This window comes from Euphorbia lathyris, chromosome 4 (genome assembly GCF_963576675.1).
Source record: "Euphorbia lathyris chromosome 4, ddEupLath1.1, whole genome shotgun sequence".
Taxonomy (NCBI): domain Eukaryota; kingdom Viridiplantae; phylum Streptophyta; class Magnoliopsida; order Malpighiales; family Euphorbiaceae; genus Euphorbia; species Euphorbia lathyris.
In genome coordinates this window covers 50,660,965-50,681,935 of record NC_088913.1, presented here as the reverse complement: position 1 = coordinate 50,681,935, position 20,971 = coordinate 50,660,965, and the positions used below count along the sequence as shown (strand labels likewise).

Genomic DNA, 20,971 nt, shown 5'->3' with positions numbered 1-20,971 from the left:
AAGGTTTTATAGATTTTCAGTAAAGTAGTGTCAATTTTTGTAAAGTGGTTTGGTGGATAGAATTAAAATTATTTTTTTATTAATAATTTAACAAAAAATAATTAATTTACGAAAAATTATAGAAATGTTACGGAAATTTGTAAAGGTTTTTTAGATTTTCCGTAAACTAATATTAATTTTCGTAAAGTGATTTGATGGATATAATTAAAATTATTTTTTTATTAATAATTTAACAAAAAATAATTAATTTACGAAAAATTATAGAAATGTTACGAAATTTGTAAAGGTTTTTTAGATTTTCCGTAAATTAGTGTTAATTTTCGTAAAGTGGTTTGGTGGATATAATTAAAATTATTTTTTTATTAATAATTTAACAAAATAATTAATTTTCGGAAAATTATAGAAATGTTACGAAAATTTGTAAAGGTTTTTTAGATTTTTCGTAAAGTAGTGTTAATTTTCGTAAAGTGGTTTGGTGGATATAATTAAAATTATTTTTTTATTAATAATTTAACAAAAAATAATTAATTTACGGGAAATTATAGAAATGTTACGGAAATTTGTAAAGATTTTTTAGATTTTCCGTAAAGTAGTGTCAATTTCCATAAAGTAGTTTGGTGAATAGAATTATATTCTACCTTGTGTAACTTTAATTTTCCCTATTTAGTGGTAACATGTAATAGCAGGTCAACTTTTAATATAATTTAATTTATTTTAAATTAATTTGACACATGTCGCAATACTATTTGTTATTGAAACAAAGTAAATTTACTTTGTTTTTAAAGGAAGTGAGGATAGCAGGCACGAGTGGTTTATACTAATCAAAGGTTAAAAGGAGATTTTATTGTAGAATTTAGGATTTTAATGTTTTTTATTCAAGGTTTTAATGTTAAGAAAATGGAAGGATACAGAATATGAAGCAAAAATGAATGTGAACGTGGGATACATTCGGATTGGCTTAATATCCTTCCAGTCCCCTCAAATTGGCCCAATACTACAACTGATCTCATACTTACGCTTTTAACAAATAACCACCTCAATTTGCTTATTTGGAATAAATAACCCCTCCAATTGCTAAATTGGAACAAATAACCCCTAAATCTAAAAAAATATTCAACATAATATTACATCAAAAATAAAAAAAAAAATTCAAATTATCGGTTGTTACATCTAACTAATCTAATGATACATTAAGTAAATGGCAAAAAAAACTCCCGAAATATCCTATTTGAAAGGTTATTTGTTCGAAATAAGCAAATATGAGAGTTACTTGTTAAAAATATAAGTACGGGATCAGTTGCAATATTGGGCCAACTTGAAGGGACTAGGAAGGTATTAAGCCATTCGGATTTAATTGTGGGGCTTATTTATACAGTCCCGTTCAATTGGACCCTAATGACCAAATTGTATTTGGACCTTCATCATTAGATTAATCTATAACATAATCCTACGGTGTTAAAATTTATAGATTAAATATTATTTAACTGATTATTTTTTTCTTTTTAATCAATTAATCTAATAAAATATTCCTAAAAATAAGCAGACTACCTCCTTCCTCGTTCCCTCTGGTTCAACAACTTCCATCTTCCAGTTTTTCCACAGCCCTTCAATCCCCAGTATCAGTATTACTCTGTTTAATAAAATTTCATGCCTTAATTACTCTGTTTAATAGTTTGACGAAGTCGAAGAATCACGTCTAACGGGACTGAGGATTTAGATTTTTTTCCTAAAAAATTTCTCCAGCAGGACTGGTATTTTTGCTCAACAGATTGAATAATTCCCGTGCAATTTTTCGGCAGAAATAGGTCTTGAAATTCCAGAAAAGTTTTCAAGAGAAACCATCGCTATAATTGAGATTCTTTTGATAAGAACGGGACTATAATCCAGAAAAGCGGTGAAAAACGATGGTTTCTCTCTCTACAGCATTCTTCCTCTCTCTCTACAGTGTTGTTTGTCTCAAGTGAAACATTTAGCTTATCTTTAGGAATATTTTATTAGATTAATTGATTAAAAAGAAAAAATAACCAGTTAAATTAATATTTAATTTGTAAATTTTAACACCGTAGGATTATGTTATAGATTAATCTAATGGTGAAGGTCCAAATACAACTTGGTCATTAGGGTCCAATTGAACGGGACTGATTTCACTAATATCTAACATTTGAAAGGGTTGTGTATCGACAAACCTTATATCTAACATACGCGACGACATACTATTGAGGAGTCTCTCTCCTTTCAGTATTGATAGATAGAACAATAATAAATAAAGAGTGAATATAAAAATATTGTTGGAGATGATATGTAGTAGTCACTCTTAAATCACTAATAGTCAATTATTTTTATTATTTTTAGAGAGTGCACTACGGCCCTGTTCTTTTTTACTTAATTTCAGCATAAGCAAAGTTCAGTTCAATTCAGTTAAATTAAGTTCAATTAATTTAAGGGAAAAGTACAAAAATAAACCTTGTGGTTTGGCCGATTTTCGAAGTGCACCCCTGTGGTTTAAAAGTTTGCAAGTCGGTGCCTTGAACTTCATTCCGTTAGCAAAGAGGGGTAAAATTGACTAACGGTATTAAAAGTCAAAAGGAAAATAGTTAATTTGGTCCTTATATTTAATAATTTTATAAATTAAGCATCCTTATTATCTAACTATCACAAACAAACCCCAAAATAAAAAATAAAAATTCAATTATACCATCTTCTCCATTACTCTTTAATTTTTTTCTTTCTCTCTCATCTTTTTAAATTTTTCTCTCTCTAAAATCAAGTTTCTCTCTAGAATCACAGTTCAATAATTTCTTCAATGGATGGGTACAAACAACACACCTCAATTCGAATACCGCATCCTCGTAAAAGGACAATATTGGCAATGTTCTTCCCTTCCGACGCCCGTTTTGCATTCAAAGGATGAGAGATCAGAATTCGTGACATCTCCCTGGACAATTCATTGACAACTGCAGATGTATGCCTTGCTTCATCAGTATCATCTAAGGCTTCGACCTGAAGAAGTAAGCGGTTGTCCTTCAACGGGTCTGTTCCTGAAATATTTCCACTCAATTTCTATTCAATTAATTATTATTCTAATTGACGAGTAGAATTAGTGTGGCATAAATTCAACATTGTTGAGAAAGAAAGAGAAGAGAAAGTACCTGAGAATTGTTTGATGGAAGAGCTGAAAGATGTGGAGCGAGGTGGAAGGTACGGCAAGGAAGAGGAAGAGCAGCGGATGGAAGCGGTGGCCGCCATGGAAGAGGTTGCTGCCGCCGCATAAACGGTCGCTGTCATTAGGATATTTTATGTGTGTCTCACCAAAAGCTCTGCTTCCATGCTTTCTCTTTCAATCCCAGAGCTTTTTGCTCACTTTTTTTGGTTTATTATTTTGTTGTTCAAGTAATTTATTTGTTTATTATCCATTTTGTGCTGAGTGTCTGAGTCTCATTCTTCTAATGGGAAGAAATTATTGAACTGTGATTAGAGAGAGAAACTTGATTTTAGAGAGAGAAAAATTAAAAAAGATGAGAGAGAAAGAAAAAAATTAAAGAGTAATGAAGAAGATGGTATAATTGAATTTTTAACTTTTATTTTGGGGTTTGTTTGTGATAGTTAGATAATAAGGATGCTTAATTTATAAAATTATTAAATATAAGGACCAAATTAACTATTTTTCCTTTGACTTTTAACACCATTAGTCAATTTTACCCCTCTTTGCTAACGGAATGAAGTTCAAGGCACCGACTTGCAAACTTTTAAACCACAGGGGTGCACTTCGAAAATGGGCCAAACCACAAGGTTTATTTTTGTACTTTTCCCTTAATTTAATTTCAATAATTATTATTATTTATTATAATTATAATTATTTATATATAATTTATTATTATTTATATATAATATATAATTTAATATTATTTATATATAATTCATCATTATTTATTATAATTATAACTATTTATATATTATTTATTATTATTTATTATTATTTATTATAATTTATAATTTGATATTATTTATATTCTTCATTATTTATTATAATTATAATTATTTATATATAATTTATAATTTAGTGTTATTTATATATAATTCATCATTATTTATTATAATTATTTATATATAATGTATAATTATTTATTATAATTTATAATTTAGTATTATTTATATATAATTCATCATTATATATTATATATTATAATTATAATTATTTATATATAATATATTATTATTTATTATAATTTATAATTTAGTATTATTTATATATAATTAATCATTATTTATTATAATTGTAATATGGTTATATATAATAAATCCAATAGTGAAAATTAATCCAATGGTGAAAACCACACCAAGTAACGGTACTTTGTAAAAAACAAAGTAACCATAGCGGGCACCTATAAGGTATTATTATTTATATATAATTCATACTGATTTATTATAGGGAAAAGTATAAAAATAAAACTTGTGTTACACCTGTTTTCAATCGCACCCTCGTGGTTTAAAAAATTACAAAATGGTACCTTGAAGTTCATTCCGTTAGCAAATACATACCAAATTGATTAACGGTGTTAAAAGTCAAACGAAAAATATTTAATTTAGTCCTTATATTTATTTATTTGATAAATTAACCCCATTATTATCTAATTATCAAACAAACCTCAAAATAAAAACATAAAAATCAATTATACCATCTTCTCCCTCTCTAATTATCACAACTCTCTGAATCGCCGGCGAACAACTATCTTATCGGCACCACCAAAAACAACCGTACTCTTCTTTTTCTCAACAAATCCAGAAATTATCTTCCTCATGCTATCCAAATCGCAAAGTCTCTCGCCATCATAAGTGATAGACACGATTAGAAGATCATCGGTCATCGCCTGCTCTAATATCGACGAGATCCGTTTCTCTAGCTCCGCCTTGGAAGACGCGGAGGCCTTGAGGAAGATCGCTGCCCGGAGCAAACAACAGAGGAAATTGATTGAAAATGAAGCTTTCTCTCAAGGTAAGATAGAGACTATGTCTTCAAGAATTTCCCGTTGATGAATTCTAATATCGCAATCCTTGAAATTAATGAATTTGATTGTATTGCCGGAATGATCTCGAACCAGATCCCTCAAATTTCTCTCTGTGTAAGTTATGATTGCGCTAGCAATAGTTGGTGCTTTTGCTCCGCGTTGTTTCATTGCAGAAATTATTTTCCCTAAGAATTTTACATCTAAAATTGATAGCTCCTCCGTCCACCAGTTTGCCGGCGATCGGCTCGGAAAGTTTGCTTCGTTGCATATTTCGAAGCTTTCTCTCAAGGTAAGATAGAGACTATGTCTTCAAGAATTTCCCGTTGATGAATTCTAATATCGCAATCCTTGAAATTAATGAATTTGATTGTATTGCCGGAATGATCTCGAACCAGATCCCTCAAATTTCTCTCTGTGTAAGTTATGATTGCGCTAGCAATAGTTGGTGCTTTTGCTCCGCGTTGTTTCATTGCAGAAATTATTTTCCCTAAGAATTTTACATCTAAAATTGATAGCTCCTCCGTCCACCAGTTTGCCGGCGATCGGCTCGGAAAGTTTGCTTCGTTGCATATTTGATTACAATTTATAACATAACATGAAAACAGGTCTTAAGTCCAATCTTTGGACTATTTTTATATCAATGAGTGATTTCAACCAATTCGTATAAAAACTAAGAAAATAAATAAATATATTGTTACAAAAATAAATTAATATATTGTTTTCTGTCATTGATAATATTCATGTGATTTTTTTTTCAAAGTTCTATCACTTTGTTCAAACAAAATAGGATTTAGTTATTCTCTTTAACTATATTTTTTTAGAGAGGGAGAAGATGGTGTATTTGATTTTTATTTTTTATTTTGGGATTTGTTTATGATAATTAAATAATAAGGGGGTTAATTTATAAAATAAATAAATATAAGGACCAAACTAGTTCTTTTCCTTTTGACTTTTAACACCGTTAGTCAATTTGGTATGTGTTTGCTAACGGAATGAACCTCAATGTACCATTTTGTAAACTTTTAAACCACAAGGGTGACGATCGAAAATAGGTGTAACCACAAGGTTTATTTTTATACTTTTCCCTTTATTATAATTATAATTACTTATATATAATTTATAATTTATTATATATAATTTATCATTTTTTATTATAATTATAATTATTTAAATATAAAATATATCATTAATATATAATTGATTATAATTATAATTATTTGGTGTAGTTAAGTTAAGTTAAGTTAAGCTCAGTTCAGTAGCATTCAGTTCAGTTCAGTTAATTTAATTTTAGTTAAGTTAATTTAATTTAATTTCAGTCAAAAAGAACAGAGCCTAAGAGTCTCTTGAAGATGCTCTAAAGGCATGACCCTTATTTGAGCTCGAAAATTAAAGTTTCAAAGTCCCCTAAAACTTTAAAGTTTAAACTATTAAAATAATCAATTAGGTAAATTAAGCAAAAATAATCAATTGATTCATTATTTTATCTTAGAATCAGAAATTGTGATTATTTGATACAGACTGTAATGATTTATGTGTTGGTTCAAAATAAGTTTGGGGAAAAGAGTCTGAAATTGTTCAACCAAATGATTTTCGTTGAGGACTCAATTGATGATTTTTGCTTAATTCATGAACTTGATTGATGATTTTGATAGTCTAAGGTCCTAACTGAGTTTGAAATTTACGTTTCGAAAGCCAAATGGATGTTATGCCATGTTTAAATTAAAAACAAATACTACGATACAATATTTTTAAGGCTTAAAGCATTATTTGATCCCTGCTCTATCCAAAATTTGGTTATTTGGTCCTTGACCTATTATTTTGGTCATGTTTTGCCCCTTACCTAACCCAATTGGTGAAATTTCACCCAATTTGTATGGATACCTAGCTGAATCGTTATCTCATTGACAAATAACGATATTTTGACACTTGAACTTGACACGTAATATTTCTTAAAGTTTTTTTTACTACATTATATGGAAATAATTAATTAGATTAAAAAATAAAAAAATAAAAAAATAAATTCTAAACTAAAATCTATTAAGTTCAAGTGTTAAAATATTGTTACTTATCAATAAGATAATGATTCAGTTAAGTTTTAACACAAATTGGGTGAAATTTCACCAACTGGGATAGATCAGGGACCAAATATGACCAAATAATAGGTCAGAGTCCAAATGACAAAAATTTGAATAGATCAAGGGTCAATTAGTGGTTTAAACCTATTTTTAATTAGTATTATAATTAAATTAAGTAAATATAAAAAATTAATGTTAATATGCAAATCATATATATATAATTTTATTGGGATTAGGTACCAAAATAGGCCAATGGTTTTTGAGGAAGTATCAACTTAGGCTTCACCTGCAAAATAGTATCAATACAGACTTAACATTTAAAAAATGGATCAAATACATGAATATCATAATTAAGTACAAAATTACAACTAAGTCATGTTACCAAACTTAATTCTTAATATGTCATTATTCTTTATATATTATGATTTTACATCATAATTTAAAAAATTTAGACTCCAATTCATAAATCATAAACCCTAGCAAATCAATTCTAGACTTCTAATTTATAAATTCTAATCCTAAAATATATTTAAAGTATTGATTTTACTAGTTTGACATAATCCAAAATTATGACTTGACATAATTGTAAATTGTTTTTAAAAAATGAATTTTCTATGTAATTTTCCCTTAAAAAAGATACAAATTTAGGCTCCATGTGCAAAATAACATCAATACATACTTAACGTTTAAAAAAGATACCAATTTAGACCTCGATCAGAACTCAATGAAATACTATGATTGACATGTCACGTTCTACTATCGAGACCTAAATTGGTACATTTTTTAAACGTTAAGTCTGTATTGATGATATTTTACAAATGAAGTCTAAATTGATACTTTTCAAAAAAACCATAGACCTATTTTAATACCTTATTTCAATTTTAATAACAATTTGGATATATGGATCAAATCCGTGGATAGGGAGGACATTCTCGATATCTGTCCCAATTTCAGAAATAACAAATTTTTCATCCCCATCGCATGTGATTCTTAAGGGGTATTTTTCATCCGTGATACTGATTTGCTTTATTTTTGTCATTCATATTTCCAAATGGACTAACACATTATATCCAAAATAGTAAATTCGCTTTCTGAACTTTGCAAATGTCTTACCAGCTCCCTAAACTTGCTTATTTCATATCATCGGCTCTCTAAACTTGTCCATAAAAGTAGATTAGCTCCCTAAAGTTTGCAAATATCTCACCAACTCCCTGAACTTGTTTATTACGTAACAACTAAATACAAAAACTTATTAAACCTAAATTCTAAAAATACGTCTTCATCTATTCGAGAGGTAATTTTTTCGTTTCTCATACCTTTCAACCTATTATTAAAGTTAGTGTTGCAGGTTAGAGATTGAATTGATGAGGATCGAGAGTTAGTATTATGATTTTTGTATTTAGTTGTTACAGAATAAACAAGTTTGGGAAGTTGGTGAGACACTTATAAAGTTCAGGGAGCTAATCTACTTTTATGAACAAGTTTAGGGAACTGATGATACGAAATAAGCAAGTTTAGGGAGCTGGTGAGACACGTACAAAGTTCAGGGATCTAATCTACTATTTTGGACAAGTTTTGTACAAGTTCAGGAGATGATGTATTAGGCCTTTCCAAATTGATTAGTTTGTGGAAGGCTTTGAATGGCACCCATTGACACACTCATCTGTATGTATGTAGTAAATAATTATATATGTAGCCACAACATAAATAAGAACATAATTGAGTCACCATCACTGACACTGAGGATGGCTTTCATCAGCCAAGGCAAGTACAAAGTTGATGGATGAGAAATATTGTATTCCTCCACCATCCCTCTCACTCTAAAACAAAAGCATAATGCCTACAAAACAATGACTGGGCAGACATAAACTATATGAGAAGGAGAAGCTTGCAAAATCAATTGGAACTCTTTGCTTTCTCCTCAGGAGCATCATCTCCTATTGATGCTGTAAAATTACGTCGCTCTTCCGCTGTAGCTGTAATAACTGGCATCCATACATCAGCAGTACTGCTCAGGAGTGATTGTACCTGTGGGTCTGAAGCCATGGCTGAGGATATCATTTCATCCACATCATCCAACTTGGCTGATAATTTATCCAATTCTCTAGCTATTTCCAGCTGCAAGTAAAATTAACAAACTCAAAAATGAGAGATATACTAGTCTCTCTGTGGTCTTCTTTTCAACTTTTGAAACAACTTGTCAGGACCTTAATCTACCTCATCAAGATTGTTTGTCGACTTTGAAGGAACTTTTTTAACCTCTAAACCAAGCGCTTCGATTTTGGCTCGTAATTCTACTTCTTCCTGATTAGTAAGTGCTTCTACCTACATTAATTAATGAATTAAGTAGAAAGGAATCAACATCTACAGAATATTAAACTCTTGCTCAGTCAAGGTATATAAATTATGCAGTCAACATGTTTTGATCTCAAATTTTGCAACAAAAACACAAGTCAATACATAGTGAATTTTTTTATTTCCTCTTACAATAGAAGCTTACATTTAGCTCCAACTCGCTAGGCTCATTAATGATAAAAATAAAATACCTTGTGAGAAGCATCAATAACCCATGCTAATAAAACATTAAAGAAGTTCCTGGCATCAATGCTGCAGCAGCTATACCCATGTAGTTTGAACATCCAATTCAAAGGGCTTAATCAGATTAAAGTAAAATTGAATGACTGTATGTAAATAATTCTTTCATTAGCCACCTATGATCTGAATCTAACCGTGATGGCCACTTCAGCTATTTCCAGTATTCACAGATTTCAGTATCAACTAACCATAGCACCACCTACCTATTATGTACTCTCCTGAAAGAGAAGAAAAAGAAGTCACAGTTCCTTCCTGTCTATCGGGTTAGATGCAAATTAGGACATCAAGCTAAGTTTGGTATCATAGTTAAACACTTGTATAATGTCCTGGAATGGTGTAATGAGTTGGTTGAGTAATTTTTAAACTTTCTCTTTTTTCCTTTTGATGCTCTTTAGTCATTATGAAACCATTCACAAAGAAAGAGTTGTATAGCAACTCAGAGAACATTATGATAGCAACAATTCCCTCGTGTACACCAACATATTCCTTTTAATTTTACCGTATCCTTCAAAGGCATTCAAATCATTGATTAAGATCTGTAATTAAGTAAATTAACAAAGACCCATGTAAAGAACCCAGGAACACTGCATATAAATTCCTGAATCTAAGAAGTAAAACCTAATTACATGAATTAGAAGGTGTATATGAAACAAGGAAAAGCCAAAGGAAGGCTCTTAGCAGTTGTATCCGAAGCCTAACCGCACAAAAATTGATTGCTACATCAATTGAAAAAGGAGAATTTCACGACAATCGTAAAAGATTCTTATTAAAAAAAAATATGATTTGAATAACAGAAACTATTGAATCGAGTAAGCAAAACAACATTAAATTGAAATTGAAATTGAAATTGGAAGGAAACCAACTTGTTGGAGGAGACTGGAGAGGAGCTGAAAAAGTTGCGTATCCACTTTGCCCTGATCAGCCATAATGGGTCGGATGATTCCTTCCTAGGTTTTCTCGTATCTGCAAATATAGAGCAGTAATTTTGTGGTTTTATGAAGGAAGTTGGATCTGTTTTTCTGTTGCGTATTGGTTGAGTATCACAGTTCATTCACAAGCGCAATACCATCAAATATCATATTCATCGGACTGTCCGGACTAATTCACGAGTGGACTAAGAGCTACCTATCATGTGACAACTTATATGTGACCGGCCGTAGTCGACTCGATCAAAATGAAAAAAAGAACCATACTATCTTATTGGGAGATAATTGATGTAAATTGTCACGTTTCTATTGATAATGTCTAATAGATCGGGACCATAATAGAATTTTTTCCTATTAGGGGGCTTTTGATATTTGGACGGAGATACGGGTAGGCATAAAAATAAGATACTTGAAAATTATTAAGTTTAATCATCAGCTCCTTGAACTTGTCCAAAATAGTAGATTGGTTCTCTAAACTTTGTAAGTGTCTCATCAACTCTCTAAACTTGCTTATTCCGTATCATCAACTCTCTAAACTTGTCTATAAAAATAGATTAGCTCCCCGAACTTTACAAGTGTCTCACCAACTCCCCAAACTTGCTTATTCTGTTATTAAATACAAAAATCATAATACTAACGCTCGATCCTCATCCATTCAATCTCTCAAACTTGCAACACTAACTTTAATAATAGGTTGAAAGGTAGGAGAAATGAAAAAATTACCTCTTGAATAGATGAAGACGTATTTTTGGAATTTAGGTTTAATAAGTTTTTTTATTTAGTTGTTACATAACAAGCAAGTTTAGGGAGTTGGTGAGACACTTGCAAAATTTAGGGAGCTAATCTACTTTTATGGACAAGTTTTATGGAGCCGGTGATACGAAATAAGCAAGTTTATGGAGCTGGTGAGACACTTGCAAAGTTCAGGAAGCCAATCTACTATTTTGGACAAGTTCAGGGAGTTGGTATTGTGTTACGCCAAATTATTATTTCATATTCGTTTTGTGGTATATGAAAATAGATAAAATAATATATTTTAGAGTATTTCCAATGCAAGCATCCTTTAAAACTGTCAAAACTTAACGTATCATCTCAAAATATACTATTTTATTCTCTCTCTAATTTATAGTGTCTTTGGTAACTTTTTTAAAAGGAGTATCCAATACTAAGTAACTTTAAAAATTATCATTATGGTCCCACAAATCATTATTTTATATATAATTTATTTTAATAATAAATATTACTATAAAATTTCACAATAGTATGCAACTAAATCATTTTTTTATATTAAAAAAGAAAAAGTAAGCGTGCCAAAAGGGTGATAAAAATTAGCAACATTGTCATAATCATTTAAGCAACTTTTTTTATTCCAATACAAGACACTCTTTCAAACATCTTTCATATCATCAAGCATCATTCCAATCACATTGTATTGGAGATGCTCTTACTATACTACTTCCACTTAAAGTACTTAAAATTGATTTGAGGATAAAAAGTTTATTTCTTTCTTATCTCATTGCTTTACCCCTGTAACAAACGTGGGATAATTTACTGTTTGATTTTTTTTATCCTTATCCCACCCCATTTATCCCTCTTACCACACGGTCTGTTAAACTTCAGATTTAATTTGCCCCTATTGTTTCTCCTGTTTGGGCTAAACCAAAACCGAATTCAATCCAATTGAATTCCTCTATTCATCTGAGCTCATTTCATTAACTATGTCCTAACCATTCTTAAGAAAAACCACTAATTCCATAGTAATTCCATTCCGCGAGCGATCCAGATAGGCATATCTCGAGGTGGTGGTTAGACTAAACTTCTAGTTCGTCTAATCCAATCATCAGTGGGTTTTAGCTTAGCTCTATAACTATTCAACTCATATATTTATCTTGTGTTCAAAGACTCGGAACCTAATATAATAACCTCATAGCAATCTCTTATTATATGATATCATGTTGAACGTGAGGCATGGTACTGTCATTCCCATATAGTGTTCAAACATTCCTTGATCTTTTATTGAACTCATAAGTTCTAATAAACAATATCCATTGCTTCATTCGGGTGTGGCCACACTCTTCTCAGTTCCATTAATAAGTGGCCGATGATATTTGCTCTCCCTTAGGTGAGTAACAATCCTCGCACTTCACTCATGGTCCTTCAGTATGATTCAATACATACATGGCTAACTCATACTTGACACCAAGTTACTGGCACGTCAGGCGATAACAAAAGCATGCAGCGTCTCATCCATGTCCCATAGTGACTTTGGGTCTAAGGATTCATTTATGACTGTTACATGAGAACCACCTGTGACATTGATAACCATGTGGTGTTCTCATAACGGATGAATCCAAAGTTTACTTCCCATAAACCTGATGCTCGTAAAATATATAGCGGTTAACAGGACAAGTGTATCCTATCGCAGCAAGTAATACAGTGCTAAGCACAGGATCGAACCACAAGGACTATTTATCACAACTAGTCGGCCCAAGGTAGGAACACAATTGTTCGGAAGGGTAAATATGTGGTAGAGTGATTAAAGAGGCTAATTTCTAAAATAAAAGATAAAAACGTTTGACAGGGAAGAATTCGAATTAATTGATGACACAATCTAAGATGGGGATTCCCTTAATTGGATCCCATGTATGATTTACTGGGATTTAGTTTCATATCATAATGATAATTGACGGTAACCACCTAATTAACCACGTGGAGATTGTCAGTCTCCTGTAGTCTATTCACATGCATTTGGTTGACGGCTTGATTAGGCATATAACCTAGGGCATGCAAAGCATTAGGGTCTGTGGTGATTAAGGCTAAAGTCGTAGCCCAGCCACTAGCCCGCACTCCTAGTGGTCTCTAGCGAGGTCAGATTTGTTGAAACACCTTTCCACATAATTTTGATTTGACAAAATTGTTTAAGTATAAATTAGAATACATATTCTAAACACACTAAGTTTAAATGCGTTGATTTATTCTACTAATGTGTTTGTTCAATGTTGAGTATAAATGTTATAAGTCATAAGGATTGGAAGGCCCAAGCCCAATACGGAAGCCAAGGCCCAAGTCAAACAACTCAGTACACTCGGCCCGCGTATGTCAAGACGTTGTCGTTTTGGACAAAAACGCAACTCAGCAAACGGAAGGATCTAGAAGACCTTCAGGAACAACTTCACAATGAAGCTGCTGAGTAAGTCTCGACAAAGCATACAAGACAGCAGACCGGCAGAGGAAAACTTCCAGACAAAGTGTTTCTTCTTTTAGCAAAGTTCAGACGACACAGTATGTTGTCCAGTTGACTTTACCTTAAAAGGAGAGACCATCTGCTGTGCTGACCGAGGACAGAAGATACACGATTGTGATTGGCCAAGAGCTCTGTGCAAGTCAGGATGACAACGACACATAACCGTTTCCCTCCAACGGTTATTTCGAAATTCGAAATGACCGAATGACCAGACGTCTCTATAAATAGTGCCATCACAAGCTTCACAAGACACAGAACTTGATCAAGCTCTTACGCTGTCCAAATCTCTACAAGTTCTGCAAGCAAGAAGCAAAGCAAAGTTCTTACACTACAAAGTCTATTCATTTGTGTAAAAGTCTAGAGTGATTGTTTTTCAATCATCTAAGGTGTTCTAGCAATTGTTGTTTAGGACAAAATCTTTATCATTTCTAGAAGTAGAAAGGAGAGGCTGGGTACTCGGTTTTAAGTACTCAGCGGAGAGATTAGGATTGAGTAGAAGTATAGAGGAAGGTACTCTTGTCATACTCAATTGCTGATATTGTAAAAGGTTTGAGGCTCTACCTTTAAAGAGCTCAGTAGAGGATTTGAAATCTCGGAGGTGTTCCGGGGACAGGACGTAGGCTTGGAAGAAGCCGAACCTGGATAAATCTGCTGAGCGAAGTATTTCTAAACCTTAACTCCTTATTCATATTGCTTGCTTAAAACAAACTAAAACTGACCAAGTAAAAGAGGTCAAGCTGAGTTGTGCGCTACAAACGAGCAGGTTCAGGAATAGACTCTAAGTGCTATTTCCTGACCTAAGCAACGAAGCTGTCCTAGTCACTAGTTGACTAAGCCAGTGTCTTGCTGAGTGTTAAGTGCCACTGTTTTATAAACCTTTCTTAAAGAAAAGAAATATGCCCAAATTATTTTAAAAAAGGTAAAATAGTTCATAACCCCCCCTTGGAACTATATTTGCAACCTTACAAAGGACCAACAAGTGGTATCAGAGCCTAAAAGCTCATTACTAAAGGTCTAACAACCTTGAGTTGATCCATACCATGGGCGAAAACAGCACTCGGTTTCTCCCTGGAAACCAGACAACTCAGATATTACCTGAGGGGCTGTCCATTACCAGGCCTCCCCTATTCTTCGGGTCAAACTATACCTTTTGGAAGAATAGGATGAAAAACTTCATTCAAGCTACAAACATGAGTGTCTGGCTATCTATAGTCCAAGGCCCGTTTGTACCTGTGAAAGTTGTTGATGACCAGTCAGTTGTTAAAGCTGAGGTTGAATGGACAGAGGATGATCTTAAGAAGCTTCAAAACCATGCTTCGGCTATCAATATGCTTCACTGTGCGCTCGATGCTGCAGAATATAACAAAATCTCAGGTTGTGAGTCGGCACAAGAGATCTGGAAAAAGCTGGAAGTCACCTACGAGGGAACGAACAAAGTAAAAGAATCCAAGGTGAATCAGCAGATGAGACTGTACGAGCTGTTCGAGATGAACGATGATGAGAGCATTTCAGACATGAACGCAAGGTTCACCAACATCATTAATGAGCTCAAGAGACTTGGGAAAATCTTCACTGAGGAAGAACAAGTCAAAAAGATACTCAGGAGTCTTCCAAAAGACTGGCAAGCAAAGAAGACAGCAGTTGAGGAAGCTCAGGATTTAACCACCTACAAATATGACGAACTCATCGGTTCATTGCTGACCCATGAGATATCAATGAAGAACTTTGAGGTGAAGGAAAAATCTGATGACAAGAAGCAGAAGTCACTTGTCATGAAGGCTGACTCCACTGACGGGAGTTCAACTGATGATGAGGAGATGGCTATGTTCACAAGAAAGATGAAGAGGCTGTTCAGGAAGAACGACAAATATTCCAAAAAGCCTTACAAAAATTTTGATAAGTATAAGGCTGACTCAAGCGACAACAAATACAGAAAGGACAGCTCAAAGCCCATTACATGCTTTGAGTGCCACCAAGATGGCCATATTAAGTCAAACTGCCCCACGCTGAGGAAAGACAAGAAAAGTGGGAAGAAGGCAATGGTGGCTACTTGGAGTGACAGTGATGAATCTTCGTCAACAGAAACTGAGGCCACCGAGTCAGCGAAGATATGCTTTATGGCTGACGAACTTGCTGAGCCATGCATTTCTGAGCATGCTGACCAATCTGATGAGTCAGATAATGAAGAGAAATCTAATGAGGTAATCTCACTCTCTCAACTCAGAAATGAAATGGGTAACGCCCTGAGTGATCTCTATACACTTGTTAAAAAGTGTAATAGGAAGATTAAAGCACTCAGTCGGCGCTGTGATGAAGTAGAAGAGGTCAAACTGAGTGACCTCAGATACCTTCTTCAAGACAACTCAGTTTTGCATGAAAATATGAAAATCATTCATGAGTCTGTCTCTGAAGTCCAGTCAGTTGCTAAGAAACTGAGGAAGGATGTCACAACCATTCAGAACCAATTAAAGGTTCCAAATAAAAACAATTTTCCGCTGAGAACTCAGTATCAAGGTACACAGTACCAAGGTACTCAGCAGAGAAGAAATCCCCAGCGAAAAGTCCAATGTGATTTTTATGGGAAGTTAGGACACACTACTAAAGTGTGCTGGCACGCTCAGCACTGGGGTGCTGACAAGTCAGTAAAAAATCCTAAACAGAAAGTCAGTTGTGACTTCTGTGGAAAAAGTGGCCACACTATTAATGTATGTCGCCACAAAATAAAATATGATGCTTTACCTGTTGAACCTAACAAGTCAGGACCCAAAAAGAATTGGGTACCTAAAGGAAACTGATTACAATGCAGGTAAGCCTGAGATGTGCCGAGAAGTCAAAAATGTGGTATATTGACAGCGCATGCTCAAGGCATATGACGGGTGATGAAACTCAATTCATCACGTTCGAACGTAAACGAGGAGGAAGTGTAAGTTTTGGAGACAACAAGAAGGGTAAGATAGTAAGCTCAGGAACCGTCGGAGGTAACCCTACTATTGAATCTGTCTCCCTAGTCAGCGGACTCAAATATAACTTACTCAGCGTAGCTCAGCTATGTGATAATGGAAGAAAAGTTATATTTGATGCTACTGGATGTAAAATATACGAGGGTAAAACTAATGAGTTAATTTTAACTGCCCCTCGGATAGATAATGTCTTTATGCTAGACTTAGAGAAAAAGTTTTCAAAAACTGTGTGCTTAGTAACGAAGGAAGAAAATTCCTGGCTATGGCACAGGAGACTTGGTCATGTAAGCATGGACCTCCTGGCCAAACTAGCAAGAAAGCAATTGGTTGAGGGACTGCCTGAACTTAAATTCCAAAAAGATCAATTATGCCACGCTTGCCAAGCTGGAAAACAAACCAAATAATCTTTTCACAGTAAAAACATTGTCTCAATTAAACGTCCGTTAGAATTACTACACTTGGATCTCTTTGGTCCAGTCCAGCCGATGAGTCTGGGTGGAAGAAGATTTTCCTTGGTCATTGTAGATGATTTCTCTCGGTATACGTGGGTTATCTTGCTGACCAGCAAGGATGAGACCTTTGAGACATTTTCAAATTTGGTTAGAAAAATTGAAAATGAAAAAGACCTAAAATTAGCTCATATCCGTAGTGATAACGGTGGAGAATTCAAAAACCAAAAGTTTGTTGAATTCTGTGAAGCCAGCGGCATTGACCACAATTTTTCTGCTCCTAGAACACCTCAGCAAAATGGGGTTGTAGAAAGGAAGAACAGAACTCTGGTTGAAATAGCCAGGACAATGCTGGATGAGCATAGGCTTCCAAAGTATTTTTGGGGTGAGGCTGTTAACACAGCATGCTACATTCTTAATAGGGCTCTGGTTAGACCTATACTCAAGAAAACCCCCTATGAACTTTGGAAAGGACGAAAGCCCAATATTGGATACTTTCGTGCCTTTGGCTGTAGATGTTTTATTTTAAATACCAAAGATAGCTTAGCAAAGTTTGATTCAAAAGCTGATGAAGCTATCTTTCTGGGCTACTCAACAAACAGCAAAGCATACAGAGTTTTTAATAAGCGAACTCAAGTTTTAGAAGAGTCAATACATGTAGAGTTCGATGAAACTGACCCTGCAGGTAGATACCAGCCGCTGACCGAAGATGATCCAAACTCAGTAACCATCGCTGACTCAGAACCAGCTACTGAGTCATTCACGAAAAGGCTGACCAAGAGTAAGAGTGAACCTAAGATTACTTTTACTGACCCATCTACTTCTGCAGAGATTGTTGAAACAGGAACATCACAAGACATGAATCTACCCAAAGAAATAAGGATTCCTAAAGGGCACTCCGAAAGTGCAATCCTTGATTCTGCTGGGAATACCCTGATGACGAGGAATCAACTCAGGAAATACCTCAGCAATGTTGCTTTCGTCTCAGTACAAGAACCGAAGAATTTCGCTGAAGCTGAGTACGATGAATTCTGGATGAACGCAATGCAAGGGGAGCTCGATCAATTTCGAAGAAATGATGTATGGGAGTTAGTGCCTCATCCAAAGAGTCAAAAGACCATCGGAACAAGATGGGTCTTCAGGAACAAGATGGACGAACAAGGAAACGTAGTCAGAAACAAAGCAAGGCTTGTAGCTCAGGGCTACAGTCAGCAAGAAGCTGGTGGATATCTTCACGAAGCCACTGGCTCGTGAGCAGTTCAGCATACTGAGAAAAGCAATTGGTATGTTTAATCCTCTTCAGTAAATTCCTGTGCTAAATGAATATTGAATGCTGAGTGAATTACATGCTGAATGATTTATTGTTTGCTGAGTATCTTTTGAAACTGACTGAATATACAATACTGAGTAAACTTGCACATTGAGTAAATTAGTTTAGAACTTGAACTTAAAATCATCCTTAAATAATGCACTGACCTCTCAGAATATCAAACGCTTGACATTCTAAATACTGAGTAATTAATCCGTTAGCATAAATGCAATAGCACGCGTATAGCCCTAGGATGACGTATTCGCCGTATGTGTCATAAATGCCAGGATCTTTGTCGATACATAATCCCGAGGCAAAACTGACACATGGATTTGATTAAATCCACACCGCTCATTTCTTCTATAAATAATGGGTAATTCCCCATTTTTTATTCTTTACGCTTAATCAAATTCTAAGGCAAAGAAACTCTTTCTCTCTCAAAATCCTTCTAAACCTTCCCCATCATTGAAAATGACTAAGATTTCCTACAACGTCTCCGGTGCCGGCCACCAAAAGACTAGCTCCGATGAACCTACTGGAAATCCTCCTACGCCGAGCAAAGGACAAGCTGGCCAAACCTCTAGTCAGGGAAAACCCGTAAAGGTCAGGACCTACTCCAAGGTTTTTGACAATGTCCGCGAATGGAAAGTTGAGCCCTCAAGATGGGTCTCTGAAAACTTCGTGCAAAATGAACAACCGTTCTGCGAGTGGATTTCACAGAATGGATGGACTGGGCTGTTTTCGGTTAGGGATGAAACCTATCCTGACCTGGTGAGGGAGTTTTACCACAACCTCAAAGTTGCAAATGACAACACTGACTACCTGTGCACTGAGGTGAAAAACAAAACCATCTTCATCAACCCTCTCTACATAGGAAATCTTCTCAAGCTAAAAACTGAAGGAGCAAGGCTGAGAAGATCGGGAGATCAGGATAAAACTGACTATAAACACAACTTTTGCAAACCTGAGGGTCACTCAGGAGAAGTCTCAGCTTCATCAATGGGTCAGCACCAGAAGATGGCTCATTACTTGCTGACCTATTTCATCTACCCGAAGATCAACTGCACTACATCAGCAACCAATTTCGAGCAATGCTTTATCTGGCATATGCTGACATACACCCCCATCAACATGCCAGTCTTTCTTGTTGCTGGTTTCCTTCGAAGCACTGGCACGATGCGGCTTGGATCACTCATCACTAGAATCCTCATTGACCATAAGGTTGATCTCGAAGGTGAGGAGAAGACTCGAGGAACTGAGATCACAGCTTCCTCGCTGAGAGCCTTAAAGTTTGGACAGCCCTTGAAGAAAGGTAAAGCTGCTGATGCTGGCCAAGCTGAGGAAACTGCTGAGCCAAAGAAAGGGCGAAGGACTAAGGCCCCAGCTTCCCACAAGAGGAAAACTGCTGAGACTCCTTCCAAAAACGTTGAGTCTCCAGCAAAGAGGCAGAAGTTAGCTGGTAAGTCAGCTAAGAAAAGAAGCAGGCAAGGTGAGCCTGGAACTGAGGAAGCTATGGAGCAACCTCAGAAGAAGCAGAAGTCTTCAACACTGACTCCACTGAACGCCATACCTACAGACTTCGTTGTACCGGGTGACTCTCACTTCACCCAGTGTCAAAGTACAGAAGCTGAGCATGATGAACATGAGGTACAACTAGATGATCACTTCATCTCTCAAGTTGAGGAAGAACTTGACGGTGACAGTACCGAAGAAGAAGAAGAAGAAGCCAGCGGTCAGGATGACACTGAGGACTCTGAGGAAACGACCAGTGAGATTGAGGTTGAGCATGCCGATACTGAGTTGGCCGCTGGAGTTGAGCAAGTACTCGACCAACACACTATTGATCCAGCTGAAGAGCAAGCTGACCAGCCTCATACTGAGCAACAAAAATCTTCCCCTTCTCACTCAGGAGAACCTGATCATACTGTCACTCCACCTCGTAGAAGGCGAAAGTTGGTCAAGGCCAGTGAGAAGCTAGTCAGTGAACCTCCTGTGCACCTACCAACTCTTCCTGACTTTGTCGTCTCAAAGACAACTAAGGACCCTTCTACCGTCAAACTTAAGTTTTTCAAACGCCAATCCACTTCCACTACATCGGCGCCATTAGAAAAACAAGCCTCTGTTTCTTCTCAACATGAACATGCCGACCCCAATGATTCTGCAACATCAACCAGTCAGGTTGAGCCATCTACTGTTCATGCTATTTCCTCAAGCATGGTGCTGACTCCACACACCTCTGCCGTCAGCACAGACAGTATTCGCATTACAACTTCTCCAACTCAACTCTCTGTCGATCAATCAACTATTCCTACAACTCAAGTGCAGATTAAGCATACTATTCCAGTCACTGACCAGGTTACTCCGTTCACTCCTCCTCCTTCCGGTCATACTGATGTCCCTGAAGGTT

General features: G+C 35.0%; 1 protein-coding gene across 1 annotated transcript; it reads right to left on the bottom strand.

The window, feature by feature from the left end:
• Positions 1 to 8,749: 8,749 nt before the first annotated feature.
• Positions 8,750 to 10,799, bottom strand: LOC136225504 (uncharacterized). Its single transcript, XM_066013551.1, has 3 exons — positions 10,540 to 10,799; positions 9,299 to 9,406; positions 8,750 to 9,199 (listed from the first exon to the last, which is right to left on the bottom strand). The coding sequence occupies exons 1-3, from the start codon at positions 10,600 to 10,602 to the stop codon at positions 8,978 to 8,980; spliced, it is 393 nt and encodes a 130-aa protein (XP_065869623.1). The 5' UTR covers positions 10,603 to 10,799; the 3' UTR covers positions 8,750 to 8,977.
• Positions 10,800 to 20,971: the final 10,172 nt, after the last annotated feature.

Coding starts and splice junctions, on each gene's coding strand:
- LOC136225504 (XM_066013551.1), bottom strand. CDS start 10,602: ATGGCTGATCAGGGCAAAGTGGATACGCAACTTTTTCAGCTCCTCTCC. Junction 9,407..10,539: donor TCTCCAGTCTCCTCCAACAA/GTTGGTTTCCTT, acceptor TAATTAATGTAG/GTAGAAGCACTTACTAATCA. Junction 9,200..9,298: donor CGACAAACAATCTTGATGAG/GTAGATTAAGGT, acceptor TTTTACTTGCAG/CTGGAAATAGCTAGAGAATT.